Source organism: Pleurodeles waltl, chromosome 9 (assembly GCF_031143425.1).
Source record: "Pleurodeles waltl isolate 20211129_DDA chromosome 9, aPleWal1.hap1.20221129, whole genome shotgun sequence".
Taxonomy (NCBI): Eukaryota; Metazoa; Chordata; class Amphibia; order Caudata; family Salamandridae; genus Pleurodeles; species Pleurodeles waltl.
The window spans coordinates 530,232,633-530,245,545 of NC_090448.1; the positions used below are offsets into that span (position 1 = coordinate 530,232,633).

Below are 12,913 nucleotides of genomic sequence, written 5' to 3' on the forward strand. Positions count from 1 at the left end.
CTGGGTATTAGATTGTTTGACCTTGGGCTTTCCTATGTCCATCTAGTGATCCATTGACAAAGGGCGGTGTCCATAAAGGTTTGGCTGTGTGTGAGCAGGTTGTTTGGTTGGGCCGAGTGGCAGTCATTAATAACTCCCCACCCAAGCTAGTCCAGGGCTGAAGGCTGATCTGTGTTCCGAATGGCCCTGCTAGACCCCCAGGTGCTCAATATCCACTCTCTCCACAACCAGGTCATAGAGGGTGCGGGGGTCACCTCACCTAATGAGGTTCAGCCTTTCGCCTTCCACAGTCTTTTGAGGCAGAACTTCACCCACTTGCCCAACAATCTAATGTGAATGTTCCCAAAGCTTGAGCCAGCTTGTCCCTAGCCAGGCAGCTCAGTGTCCCCCTCAGCCCAATCATTGGCCTGGGTCCCCTGTTGTTCAGCCTTGTCTGGTGCTTGCTATGGGTCCCTTTGTTCACCCCAGAGGTCGTTAGCCCGTGGCTCCACCTCTTGGTCTTTCACTTATTTGGGGCTAGGGTGACATTAGTAGCAGGGCCTACCCTGGGATTCGCAGCACAGTCTCTGCAGGTGGTCCCTCCTGGCACTCCCGGGTCTTGGGTAGGCAGAGCACCTCACACATTTCCTGCTGTGGAAGGGTGGGGTCCCGAAGGCTCTAGAGTAGCCAGATGTGCAGGAAGACAGCAGCAGTCTTTTGCAGGATGTGGAGGCCGTGCATTGAGCTTTATCCCATCCGGACTTCTCAGCCCTTCAATATCTTGTACCTAGTCATAACGTAACCCACGGGGCCAGTCAGGCCATCACAGAGTGCCAGTGGTTACTGGGCTAATTTTCCATCGCCTCGTCTGGTAGTCTCACCTCTCCAGGAAGGGCCAAGTAATCAGGGGATGAAGCTGGGCAAAGCCGGTGATCATCTGGTCCCAATGCGTGTTCCTGGGCAATGGTCCTTGTCTGTCCTGGGCGAAAGGGAAGTAGTCCCATGGAAGAGGCGGGCCAGTAAAGGTGAAGTCTCGTTCTGTGGGCCGCGGTCACAGCTTTGCCTGCAGCATTGAGGTGCCAGTCTGTTCTGTACCAGTCGCCGTGAGCGCAGGCTGTCTGCGCTTGCCGGGGATGGTCCACTCCTCGGGCGGCATTGCATGGTCGGGCGGAGGGCCTCTGCCAGCGCCCCCAAGGCGATAGCTCATCTATTGCTTGGCGATACCGCCGGTCTTGTTGGTGTCCGACCTTCCGTGCAGGGCCAGCTTGCCCTCGGCCGTGTTATAGATCTAAATGTCTCAGCTCTCCTGAGTCCTCACACGCTGCTCGGAGACCGCCTACAGACAATACAACAGGGCAGTCCAGAGCAGCACTGCAAGGGGTGGCGCTTTTTAGGGGTCGGATGGGCCCCCAGAACAGTGTTTGACGATGATAATTATGCAGGCCGGAGAGCGATAGGATTATGCATCCTCCATTTTTTTAAGGCTATCCACGCCCCATTACTTTTGGACAACATAGATGACCAAAGATAGTCTGTTGTTTATGGAGGTCTCAATTGGTTAATATGAACAGTGGCAAAATCAAAACTTTCATGGAGATACAGGACAGATTCTGGCTTTTCTTTGGAGAGTGATTGCATAAATATTTTCATTGACGCAATTGGATAACAAACTATTGAAGTTCTTATGATAGCATAACCAGTCAAGGTGGAATGAGTGAGCTTATAAAATGTGAAAGGTTATCAACTTTCTTTCACCTTCTTTAGCCTGCTTCCAAGGAACTTCATTATGATGTCATCTTGAGATGAAGGTAGGCCAACGGATTTTATTAGAAAGTGTAAGTGATGTATGTTACTTACTACATATTTACTTTATTACACCCTAGAGGAAAGCATGGCTGAGTTCCAAATATAAGCCCGTAATGTTAGCGGTTCATGGGACCATATGATGCTGGATTTCTTTAATCTGAATGTTTTTTGTTCCAGGGTTTCCCATGGTTTATAAAGGATAGTTGAGGGAAATTTGATTTTGACACACAAAACTATTCTCTTAGGAATGCACCTCTGCACTATTTGAGATAGAACTGAGAATGATCTCTTTTTTGGGACCTTTGTGGTTCACCAAGTTACCTCTAAATGCAGATTAGCAAAACGAAATTCAGGATATCGCACACATAGTATGTTCGTATGTTAGAACAGGGCAAAATGAAAAGATGATGAGCAGAAAGCCCTTCCTTAAATACAACTAATTAATTCCTATACAACCCGATTGTCTGAAGGTGTCTTATAGAAAATATGTGGAGTATTTGCACTTTCAGCTTGTTTTTTTGTATTTATTATTTTTCGATCTAAATATCGAGTTTTGATCATTTTTATATGAAACGATTATTTATGTGTTTTATTCCTGGATTTGTTTGAAGTAAAATACATGTAATCTGTGGCTACCAAATTTTTTCTTAAAAAAAAAAAAAAAAAAGACACAAACTCCTAGCTTATGAGTATAGAGGTTGTCGAGGAGTGATTATTTTTCAAATGGAAAAACATCAATTTTCCTGCTCAGGGCCAGAATTTCTTTTCCTTTTGACCTTGCAAACGCACACTGAATCCATTTTTCAATAAATGCTGCTGTAACTTGTCTTTTACGAATTCGGCCTCCTTGTAAAATTTGAGTTAACAAGTATTATTCTAAATTTGAAAACTAGATTGCAGTTGTTAAACATCTTAGTTACCGTGATATGGTTATAACTTTCCATTATGTAGTATGATATAGTATTTGCTAGACCTTCTTCAACACACGTTTTTTTTATGTACCCAGGCTAAATCTGTGACTGGATCCACCATGAGCCAAACTGTAATGTAAGTGTTCCTTTCTTATTGGTTTGTTTTCATGTAACCGATATACACAAAATCGTGCTGTTGTAAAAAGGCATTCCTTTGTTTGTAATACCCAAAAAAAAAATGAACACAGTACAAGCCAATCCTGGTTTGAAATAAAGTGACATAAGTTAATCTGTTCAGTAGAAGATGTCTTCATCTTATTTTCCAGCAAGTCTCAGATTTTGATCTAGGAAATTTGAGGATACATTATTCTCCATGTTTCGCAACATATTGGCTAAGAAAGTAGGGAGAATGATTTAAGACACAAGATGATTCAAGTTGAACTGAAACTTACTATCTCTTGTCTAAATACTCCATCCAATGCCACTGGAAGGGGGAGTTGGTCAAGACAAGAGGCATTTTGACTGTCAGATGTTCTGGTGTGGACGTTTTGCTTCCACTGAAATAAAGGGTCCGGCACATTGGATACTGGAAACCATAGCGTTTTCAAAAGTGTCTTTGCAATTTTCTGAAAACACGCAGGTGTGAACAATTTGGAGGTGGTGGTGAAATTCACATAAGGCACAAGTGTTACTGAACATAAGGATAGCTTCTTGTATGTATGATATATATATATAAATATCAGTTTTTCTGAAATACACATGATTTCAGATTAGGAAAGTGGCTTGTTTAATAATTTGGTCATTTAACTAAAACTGCCTTTAAAGAATTTTCCAAGAATTTCTATAATTATTGTCTTTAAGAAGTTGTTATTTCGCCTCTGATGAACTTCATAAAGTTGAGCTGGTATAAGTTACACATATAGTTATCATCCTAGGTTTTCTTAAACATAGTTTACAGTGTTTAGTCCCCCCTTGTACTTTAATGTGCACACACTTTGTGTCTATGTATGTATAGTATAAAGGTAGCCAAAAGGCAGTGGAGGGATGTTCATGATAATTGAGGTAAAAGTACTGGCAGAGACTTTTCATAGGCACTGTGCTTCAACGCTTTAAGTTGTGGGACGTGGTCAGCAGGGATGTAACACAGGCCTCTGCGGTCTGTGCGACGCAAGGGCACCATCTTCCGTTTAGGGTGCAACAGTTAAGCCAAAAGCCTAAGAATTTCTGTGAGATGGGGGAGCATCAGGGCATCTTATCACATTGAGCGATTGGGGCATATTATTTTACGTTACTTCACTGGTGGTCAGTACTTAACCTGAAAAAGGAAAAAAGTGCAGAGGCCCACATTTTTTATGCGAGCATGACATCGTGCTTCAGAATGCTTTGGTTGCGAAATACCAACACTGCCTAGTTTTGATTCCATCTCATGCATGTTTCTTCCATCACCTTATTCTTACTGTGTTTTTCATCCCTGTTTCCTCTCTTAGTGGCTGTTTTCCTAACTTTCTGTTCCATCTTAGTTCACAATTTTCTGCCTTTCTCCCTTCCTTGCTGGGGGTCAAAGCTTGATCATGCAAACTAAGTTCCTGCAAATGAGTGCAGGTGCTGACCACCGTCAACCACCTGCACAAATTATATAGTGTGTCTGTGCTAAAATCTTCTTCTCCCACACCCATTCACAGCCTGCTGTTAATATTGGAGGACTACTTTGGCACTAGCTTGACACCTTTGAAATTCTGAATTTACCAAAAGGTGGTGATCTTGATGTCGTCGTGTGAGTCCGCTTAGTGACTCTGTTGAGATGAGTAGGTTTTAGAACAAGCATTTGCAATGCAATAGGTCTTGCATTTACTTGAGTTGGAGCTATTGGCATTGTAAATGCATAACTAGACTTTTTTTGCCCCATTTATTTTTCAACCCTGCCAAACAATAAACAGACGAGGCTTGTTAAGCCACAGTAAATGGTATTCTTAGTCTTCAGATTCACCTCCTCGTGAACTGATGCTTGTTGCCATGTTGCATGTGCTGCATCCCCCTCCCACACATGGGTCTGTCTGTTGGCAGTGCAGATGAGTCGTTCCATGACTCCATGTGAGGAGTCCACAACAGGAACTGCAAAAACAAACAAGCCCTTAGCTGCGAGGTGCACACTTTCCCTTAACGCTGCTTCGCAAGGCAGGGTGAACCAGTGAGGTGAAGAATGAGGCACTTTTGAAGCCCTCCCGCACAGGTTTATGTGAACTTGGTCACCCCACCGTCCCCAGCCGTAATACAAAAAAGTAGTTTGCCCACATGAAGGATATCGGCAATGGAGAAATTATCCACGTAACGGGCAGTCCTCAAGGCGTGACAAAACTGCCTCACGGTGGGGCAAACTTAAAGCATTCACCAATGACATCAAGGGATTTTTGCAAGGGAAGCCCAACAACGAATGAAAGTGATGGGCGTAAGGCGGTTGTGGTTGAAATCCACAGATAAAAAACAACACGTCGAGAAAAGCAGCGCTTGTGTGCTGGTACACTTGACTGAAAAAGAGCTGTTGCCAGAAAATCGGGGGTTGGCTATTTTGCCTTCTGCTGGTTAAAATATGGGTAGGGAGGTCCCAAACTGTTTTATTTGAAATCACTGGTGGCCTAGGGTTGAGTGTTAAAGTTTTTTATTATCAAATAAACTGAAACTAGTGGTTGAACAAGTCTTCTGGCCACTGGTATTCTACTGCTATGCTACAGAGTCTGCTTTTTTTTGTGGTGGATCCACTCATAGCAAATTTATGGTCTTTGAACCCTGGTCTCTGGTGCACAGACAGGCTTACTAACTAGGAAAAGTCTGAAAATATTTAGACGCTAACCATATCAAATCTGTTTTTTCAAATGGTCCCATGGATATTAATTGTGTAAGCATTCCAAAAATTGACTTTGTATACTTTCTTTATAGTTTTCAGATGACCCATATGAGGACTGAGCTTTCTCTTGTGTCACAGTTCCTTGCACTCCTGGCACTTCTGCCCATCTCAGGAAGACGGTGAGTAATCTTTTTGATATATTTGCATTGCATGCCTTATTATACTGTAAACATTGTAGAGAAATTGTTTTGCAAATGTTCTAATTGGTGGTATGGCCAAACACAGCAACAATTTAAATCTGTTCAGGGGAACCACATTACATTGTCTTTTTCCCTGTAGAAGTCACATGCTTGAACCGAGGAGGGAGGGGGAGCAATGCTGAATGCTGTATTTCTACAACATGAACATCTTCTGTGGTCACAACAGCTTTTCCTAAAGCACAAGATTATGTATGTGCTGCTTTTGACAATATTACTCATTCAGCAATGTCTTCAAGAAGGCGCACAAAGTTACAAATCCCTAAATGTAAGACCATGAAAATTATAACATGGCAAAAGAAAACCTGCTAAAGGCTAATGCCTCTTGAACCTTATGGAGCCCATTCCATATCTGTTCCTTGTTGTTTGTGTGCTGATGGGTTGTTTCGTATTGATGTTGTACTGAGCAGGCTTCATTGGTTCTCATAAGACACAGGTGGTCATTATGAACATGGCGGTAAACACCACCCCGCCGGCGGTGGCGGTAACTACTGCCATCAGGCTGGTGGTCCGGACAGCCAAATAATGAAGCATATGAAAAACAAGTAGCGTTCCATCCACACACCGCCATCTTTGTAGTCCCGACAAGGACGAAGGAGGCCGCCCACAGTCCGTCGAAAAGGACCTACCCACCAAATAATAAAAAACAAGACCATCAGCAGTTTCGGGGTTTAAACCACTGCAAGGCAAAGCGTGGCAGAAACGAACAATATAAAAGGAAACACTCACCGAAGGCACACAGAAAACGCTGATGCAGACATGGAGCGAGAGTTGGAAATAAGTACCACAGCCTAGTACACATGGCAAGAAAGGGCACAGTTACACAACCACCCCACCCACCCTGCAACGCACTACCAACCCCTCCCACATCCCAAGCCATACATACCAAAACAAGATGTACTTACCAGACAAAAGGCAACAAAGACCTGCACCAAAGTACACACATGTGCACACCCCACCCCCACAGTGAAACGCTGATCAACATCACCATATTGTGCCAACAGCACTAATGGGCACTTATATTTCATATACATAAAAAAAGTAATGTCCAAATAAGGCCATTGGCCACTCTATTTGAAATTCCCTGAAGGGCCAATATAGGCCGAACTTGACTCCCACATGTGCAAAGGGTACTCCACTCGAAAGGGGCATCAATGGAGTGGCCAGGCACCTCAGGGAACAGGGGCAGGGGGGTGGGGACCTACGTCTTGAGGGGGGGGGGACTTGGGCTTAGGTTTGGGAGGTGGAGGGGGTTTGGTCTTGCCCTTGGAAGGAGGGGGAGTGGGCTTGGACCGGGGAGTGGCAGAGGGACCTGGGGCAACACAAGGCCTCTTCCTCCCTGGGGAAGGGGCACAGGAATGGGAAGGGCGGACTGGGGTGGACTTGGACGAGGAAGGAGTGGACTGGGCAAGGACATGGGCACGTTTAGAGACAAGATGGGGTGGGCCAGTGGGTTCAAACAGGTCAACACTGGATAGGAAAAGCTTCTTAGGTGCAGTTGGAGGGCATTTGGAGGCAGGTCTGGGAGTGGAGGTTGAGGGAGTGCTCGTTCCAGGTGTAGGTGTGCCGGACGTGGATGCAGGTGCCTGTAAAGTATGCCTATGAGTGGTGGATATGTGTGGTGTGGATGTGTGCGAATGCTTGAGTGTTTTGTGAGGAGGGGGGGTAGACACAGTGGGAGAAGACACGCTACCAGTGTAGATGCATGTTGTCTGGGTGTTTGCAGGTCCTGCGAGTATGCTGCAAATGTTTGTAAATGTGGCGAGTGTGCTGTAAGTGTCTGTAAATGTAGTCATGGTGAGTGCAGTTGTGGTGTCTGGGGTGCATGTCTGGATGTCAGATGTTGTGGTGACTGCATGAATGGGGGATGCAGCAGTGACTGAAGGTGCAGTGGGTGTGCATGGTGAGGTTACAGACAGGGTGACGGGGAGGTCGACACACTGGGAGAAGTGGATGTTGTTGTGTGTGCTTTTGTATGTTGGGTGTGTGCATGCCTGTGGTGGGAAGTGTGGTGCTTGTGTTTTTCACTGTGCTTTTTGTGTGTTAATCTGTGTGCATGGCTGCATGTGTGCTTGGGATGGGTTAAGGGAGTGGGGTGCTAGAAGGGGTAGAGGGAGAGTGGACGGAAAGACCAGGGACACTGGCTGCCGTTAAAGAGGAGGTCGGAGCCTGAAAAGATCTGTGTAGGTCAGACATGGCACCGTGAATGCCTTCCCGGTATCCATTGCATTGCTGCATCTGGGATACTAGCCCCTGGATGGCATTCACAATGGTTGTCTGCCCTGCAGAACTGGTTCTCAGAGGTCAGTAGCCTCCTCCTATGGGCAACAGGGCTGACTGGGGTAGGGGATGAGGTGCCTGGGGCGACGGAGACACCCACCCTCCTGGGTGAGCGGGCACGGGTAACTGGGTAGGGAGCAACTGGGAAGGCGGTGATGGTATAGGGGGTGGTGGAAGATGGCAAAGAATGGGTGGGCCCAGTAGGGTCTGTTACCACGAGGGAGCTGCCATCGGAGGCAGTATCAGTCACTACAGCCAGTGGTAGTTGCCTCCCCCGTGATGCTCCCCTCGCCCTCCAACCCACTGGTCCCCTTAGCGTCGCTCGACTCTGCTTCCTTAGAACCGTGGGCTGCTGCATCCCCACTCGTTGGTGCTTCAGCTCTCTCGCCAGATGATGCTAATGTACACAAAGGACACAAGAGGAAAGGGGTGGGGAAATTAAACAATGGAGAACTATGTCAAATCCTGAATATTTGTACATTTTGGCTCACACACACTCCCACCCAGGTCACTCACGTACCCTCAGCACAGGCAACACATGTAATGAATGTGCCCCTGACTAGTGGGCATGATCTCAAAATACACCAAATAACCCTCATGAAACACAAACCTGATACACTGTGTGAAGTACACCCATGAAAGACCATGCCCAGTCAATGCACTTACAAGTTCATAAGGCCATAATGAATACCAGATGACAGAAAGGGGACCCCTCATAGGCCTATAGAGCCTGCCAAATCTAGCCCTTACACCATCCCAAGAACTTGGAGGGGGCAGGGCTGCAGGGACACACCTGCCTAAGTGCCTGGCACTACAATTCATACATCCCACAGCGCCAAAATACATCCATCAAAGTAGTATCACAACAGTGTTGCTACTCACCCCCTTGTGGCTGCTTTGCTACCTTCAAGCACCCATCCAGATCCAGATAGGCCACTGCCAGAATGCGGGCCATTAGGGGGGTCAGGGTCCGACGGGCACCCCTTCCTCGATGGCAGGCCTACCCCAGCTGGGCCTCTCCTGTCTTCCTGGCCCAGCACCTCGGGTCCTCCCACTATTTCCTGCAGTGGGTGCTCCACCAGTTGTAGACCCCCAGGGTCCGCACCTCCTTGGCCATGGCTTGCCACAGGCCTTTCTTTTGGTTGGCGCTTAACTACCTGGGACTCACAGAGCAAATAAGCAGACGTCAGTATGTGTGCACCGAATACAAATGCCATGTCGTTCCATATGGAAGCTCATTGTTGACATGCATGTTTTCAACTCCAAAGGCAGAACGTGCCAGACAAACTATGGCTGGGCAGTCACACATCAAACCTGCATGCATGCAGGCATCCGCCACAATCACACACATCTAAGGATGACGGATGCCAACTCACCTGCTCCTCTGGTCGCCCATACAACTTCGCTTACAGGGGTAGGACCCCGTCCACCAGCTTCTCCAGCTCCTCCACGGTGAAGACGGGGGCCCGTTCTCCTGTAACATGCGCCATCTCAGGGACCAGAGTCAGGACACAGCAGCACACTCAGTAGAGCACTACCCTTAAATGGAATCAAGAGTCAAGTGTCTGACAAAATGGCGTAGGTACCGCGGCGGTGAGCTCCATCGCTGCCGGCGGTGATCATGATTGGCCCAGGTTCTCTATTGACAACCATGTAATTCAATGATCAGGTGCACGGCAGTGAACCCCGCCTTCCGCCATGACGACTAACGCCAGCAGAATTAAGTCACTTCCACTCTATCATACCTGGATGGCAGGAGGCTGCAATTTTGCTACCACCATGTCTACGTAGCCTGGCCAGGGGCCTCATCCAGGGCCCCAATCTCTCTCCTCTTTGTCGCTTGCTGACATCATTCTATAATCCTCACATGTACTCATCTTCAGAAGTGTGTCCACACTGTGATGCCATTATGACAGAGTTAACTCAGCATACATTTCCCTGACGGTATACCTCATTCTTTCTGTTTGTGTGTGTTACCTACGTGTCACATTTTGAAAACTACAGTGACATCATGGGATGCAAGTGTAAGTTGACACTCTGAATGTGTTCCTTCCTTCCCCATAGGTACAGACCCATGTGGCGAGGGAGGGCCCCATCTGTATACAGCCCTCTGGCAAATAGAGAAACGATGGAGGAAAGGTCACATCATTATCACCTACAGACACAATAGGGCTATAGTCCACGACCCTACAACTGTGGAAGTGCTATCTGTGCTTAATATTTTGTCTACAAGCTCATTTCAGGTGCAGTGGGCATGGGTGCAGGGGTCTCACAGCCAATGTTCAGCCAAATCATGTCCAAATTCCTGGATGCCTACATTCAACACTTGCAAACATATGCCCAGTTTCCCCAAAGGGCTGAATTCCCCGCAATCAAATCTGGATTTTATGCCTTCGCTAATAACCCCCATGTGATAGGTGCCATTGATGGAATCCACGTAGCTCTCATACCCCCAAGAGTGAATAAACAGGTGTATAGGAATCGTAAGAACTATCATTCCATGAATGAACAATTGGTGTGTACTACTGATCAGTACCTATCACATGTCAGTGCCAGGTTCCCAGGCTCAGTCCATGATTCATTAAGTCTGAGAAACAGCAGTGTGCCACACATGATGGAACAACTACAAGGGAACAGAGGTTGGCTCATAGGTGATTGTATATGACACTGGATCAGTACATAGCTGACTGCCAGGCTATATGCAAGTAAAAGTCCTCTTTCACCCACTTTTGCAGGTGATTCAGGCTACCCCAACTTGCAATGGCTCCTGACACCAGTGAGTAATCCCAGGACAGATGCGGAGATTAATTATAATGAGGCTAATGGACGTACTAGGAGGGTGATTGAGCGCACTATAGGTCTCCTGAAGGCTAGATTTTGTTGCCTCCATCTCTTGGGGATCCCTGTGCTATGTCCCTGACAAGGTGTGTAAGATACTGGTGGCCTGCTGCATGCTGCACAACTTGGCTATGAGGAAAGCTATCCCACTTCTGGAAGAGGAAGGTACTGGCCAACCAGCCCTGCAACCTCAGAGAGGGGATGAGAGTGATGGTGATGAAGAAGAGAGGGTAGATCTCAACTCCAGGACCCGTTGCTAATCCGCCCTTTACTTCAGTGACTCTAAGGTACTGTTCAATGATGCTGATGTCTTCACTGCATACTTACAGTCTGACTCGTAATAAGTACTGTGGTGTCTTTTGTCAGTGACAATGCTGAATGATGACCGAAATGGCATGTGCCAGGGAACCCAATGTTAGGTACAGTGTAACATACCTCAGACACTACGCTCAATTGTATCTTCTCCTGCAATAAAAGTGTGATTATGATATTAACTGGCTAATGCATACACACTCACAATTCATATCTTATATTGATGAGGGACATATAGTTTGAGTACATATTTGTATTTATTGAATGGCAAAATATACATAAGTGTTGGGACAGTGAAAGGGAGTTGGGACATGGTGCAAATACATACTCTGGTACATATGCTCAGATGTTGGTAGCATAGGATTTTGTCCATGTGGCCATTGGAAGATGGTGTGATGGCAGTGGCTTGTCAACAAGGTAGCTCAATGGCACACAAGGGACATAGTTCAGGGCAGAGTCATTTCCTGGCACTGGGCTTGGTCTTGGCTGGTGTTTCAGTGGCATATCTGGGTCTGAGGGCACATTTGGGAAGGTGCAGCTGTGCTGCAGTGTTACTGGTGCTGGTTTCCTGTGTGTCCTCTGGCAGTGCCACCAGTCCAGTAGCTGCTGCAGATGTAGATGGCAGGGCTGTGTCCTGGCTAGTGGTCGGGGCTTGCAGGTGGGTGGAGGACTCAGGCTGGCTGTGGTACTGGTGCTGCGGCACCCCTGCAATGGAGGCCGTGGTGGTATTGAGCTGTTTCCTTTGCTCCATGGCCTACTGGTGGTGTGCTATCTGCAGCCCTTGATTCTGCTCCAGAGTTGCCAGGATCTGGCCCATCCTGTCCTGGATATGGTGATATGCTTCCAGGACCTCAGATATCACCTCCTGGGCTGCAGCAATCCATCCTTTGGCCACCCCCCTGGACCACTGATGCCCTCCCAATGACCCTAGCCCCCTGTGCCTGTGTCCCCTGCACAGGTCCGGCAGTCCCACTTGCAGTCCCACTTGCAGTTGGCCCTTCGTCATCCTGCCTGTTGGTGGGTGGACACTCTGGCCTCTGTACATGTAGGCCGCCAGTCTGTGGCTGGGAGACACTGGTGTGGGGTCGTTTGGCCAGAGCTGATGATGGTGGCTGGGTGGTAGGGGTGTCAGTGGTATCCTGGGTGGGGCTTCTGGAGGGTGACTGTCCAGGACTGTGTGATGAACCAGGGAGTTCCTCTATTTCCAGACAACCCTCTGCACTCTCCTGAGTGGGGTCTCTGTCTTCAGGTGGAGTGCTGGCACTCCTTGACGTCTCCATCCTGGTGGCATGGGTGGTGGTGCCTGTGTGTGGGAGAATAGTCAGGTGGGTGTCGGGTACTTCATCGGCGAATGCAGCACTGCTCTGCACTATTTGATGGTTATATTCCCCTGTCGTGGCATGCAAGGTCCCTTTTGTGTACATTTAGTTGCATTTTATGTGGGGGGTGGAGGTGCATTGTGGGTGCTGTAGTGCCACTGGGATTCCATGCAGGGGTAGGTGACTGTGCACAGGGGGCTGGATGGAACCCTGTTTGTGGGATTGTGGGGATGCAGGGAACTTGAATGTGGGTGTTGTGGACTGGGTAGGAGATGGGGTCCTGGTGGTAGTGAGAGGGGTGGGGTGATACATGCATTATAGGTGTGGTGACTATTAAGGTATAGTAGTTGACCTACCCGTGTCCAGTCC

General features: G+C 47.6%; 1 protein-coding gene across 3 annotated transcripts in view; it reads left to right on the forward strand.

The window, feature by feature from the left end:
* Positions 1-12,913, forward strand: part of TMEM260 (transmembrane protein 260) — a 413,639-nt gene that overhangs the window by 208,189 nt on the left and 192,537 nt on the right. For all 3 annotated transcript variants that reach the window (XM_069207434.1, XM_069207432.1, XM_069207433.1), the window contains 2 exons: positions 2,792-2,832; positions 5,631-5,717. In XM_069207434.1, the coding sequence (XP_069063535.1) occupies positions 2,792-2,832; positions 5,631-5,717 (128 nt within the window). The remainder of the gene's footprint in view (positions 1-2,791; positions 2,833-5,630; positions 5,718-12,913) is intronic.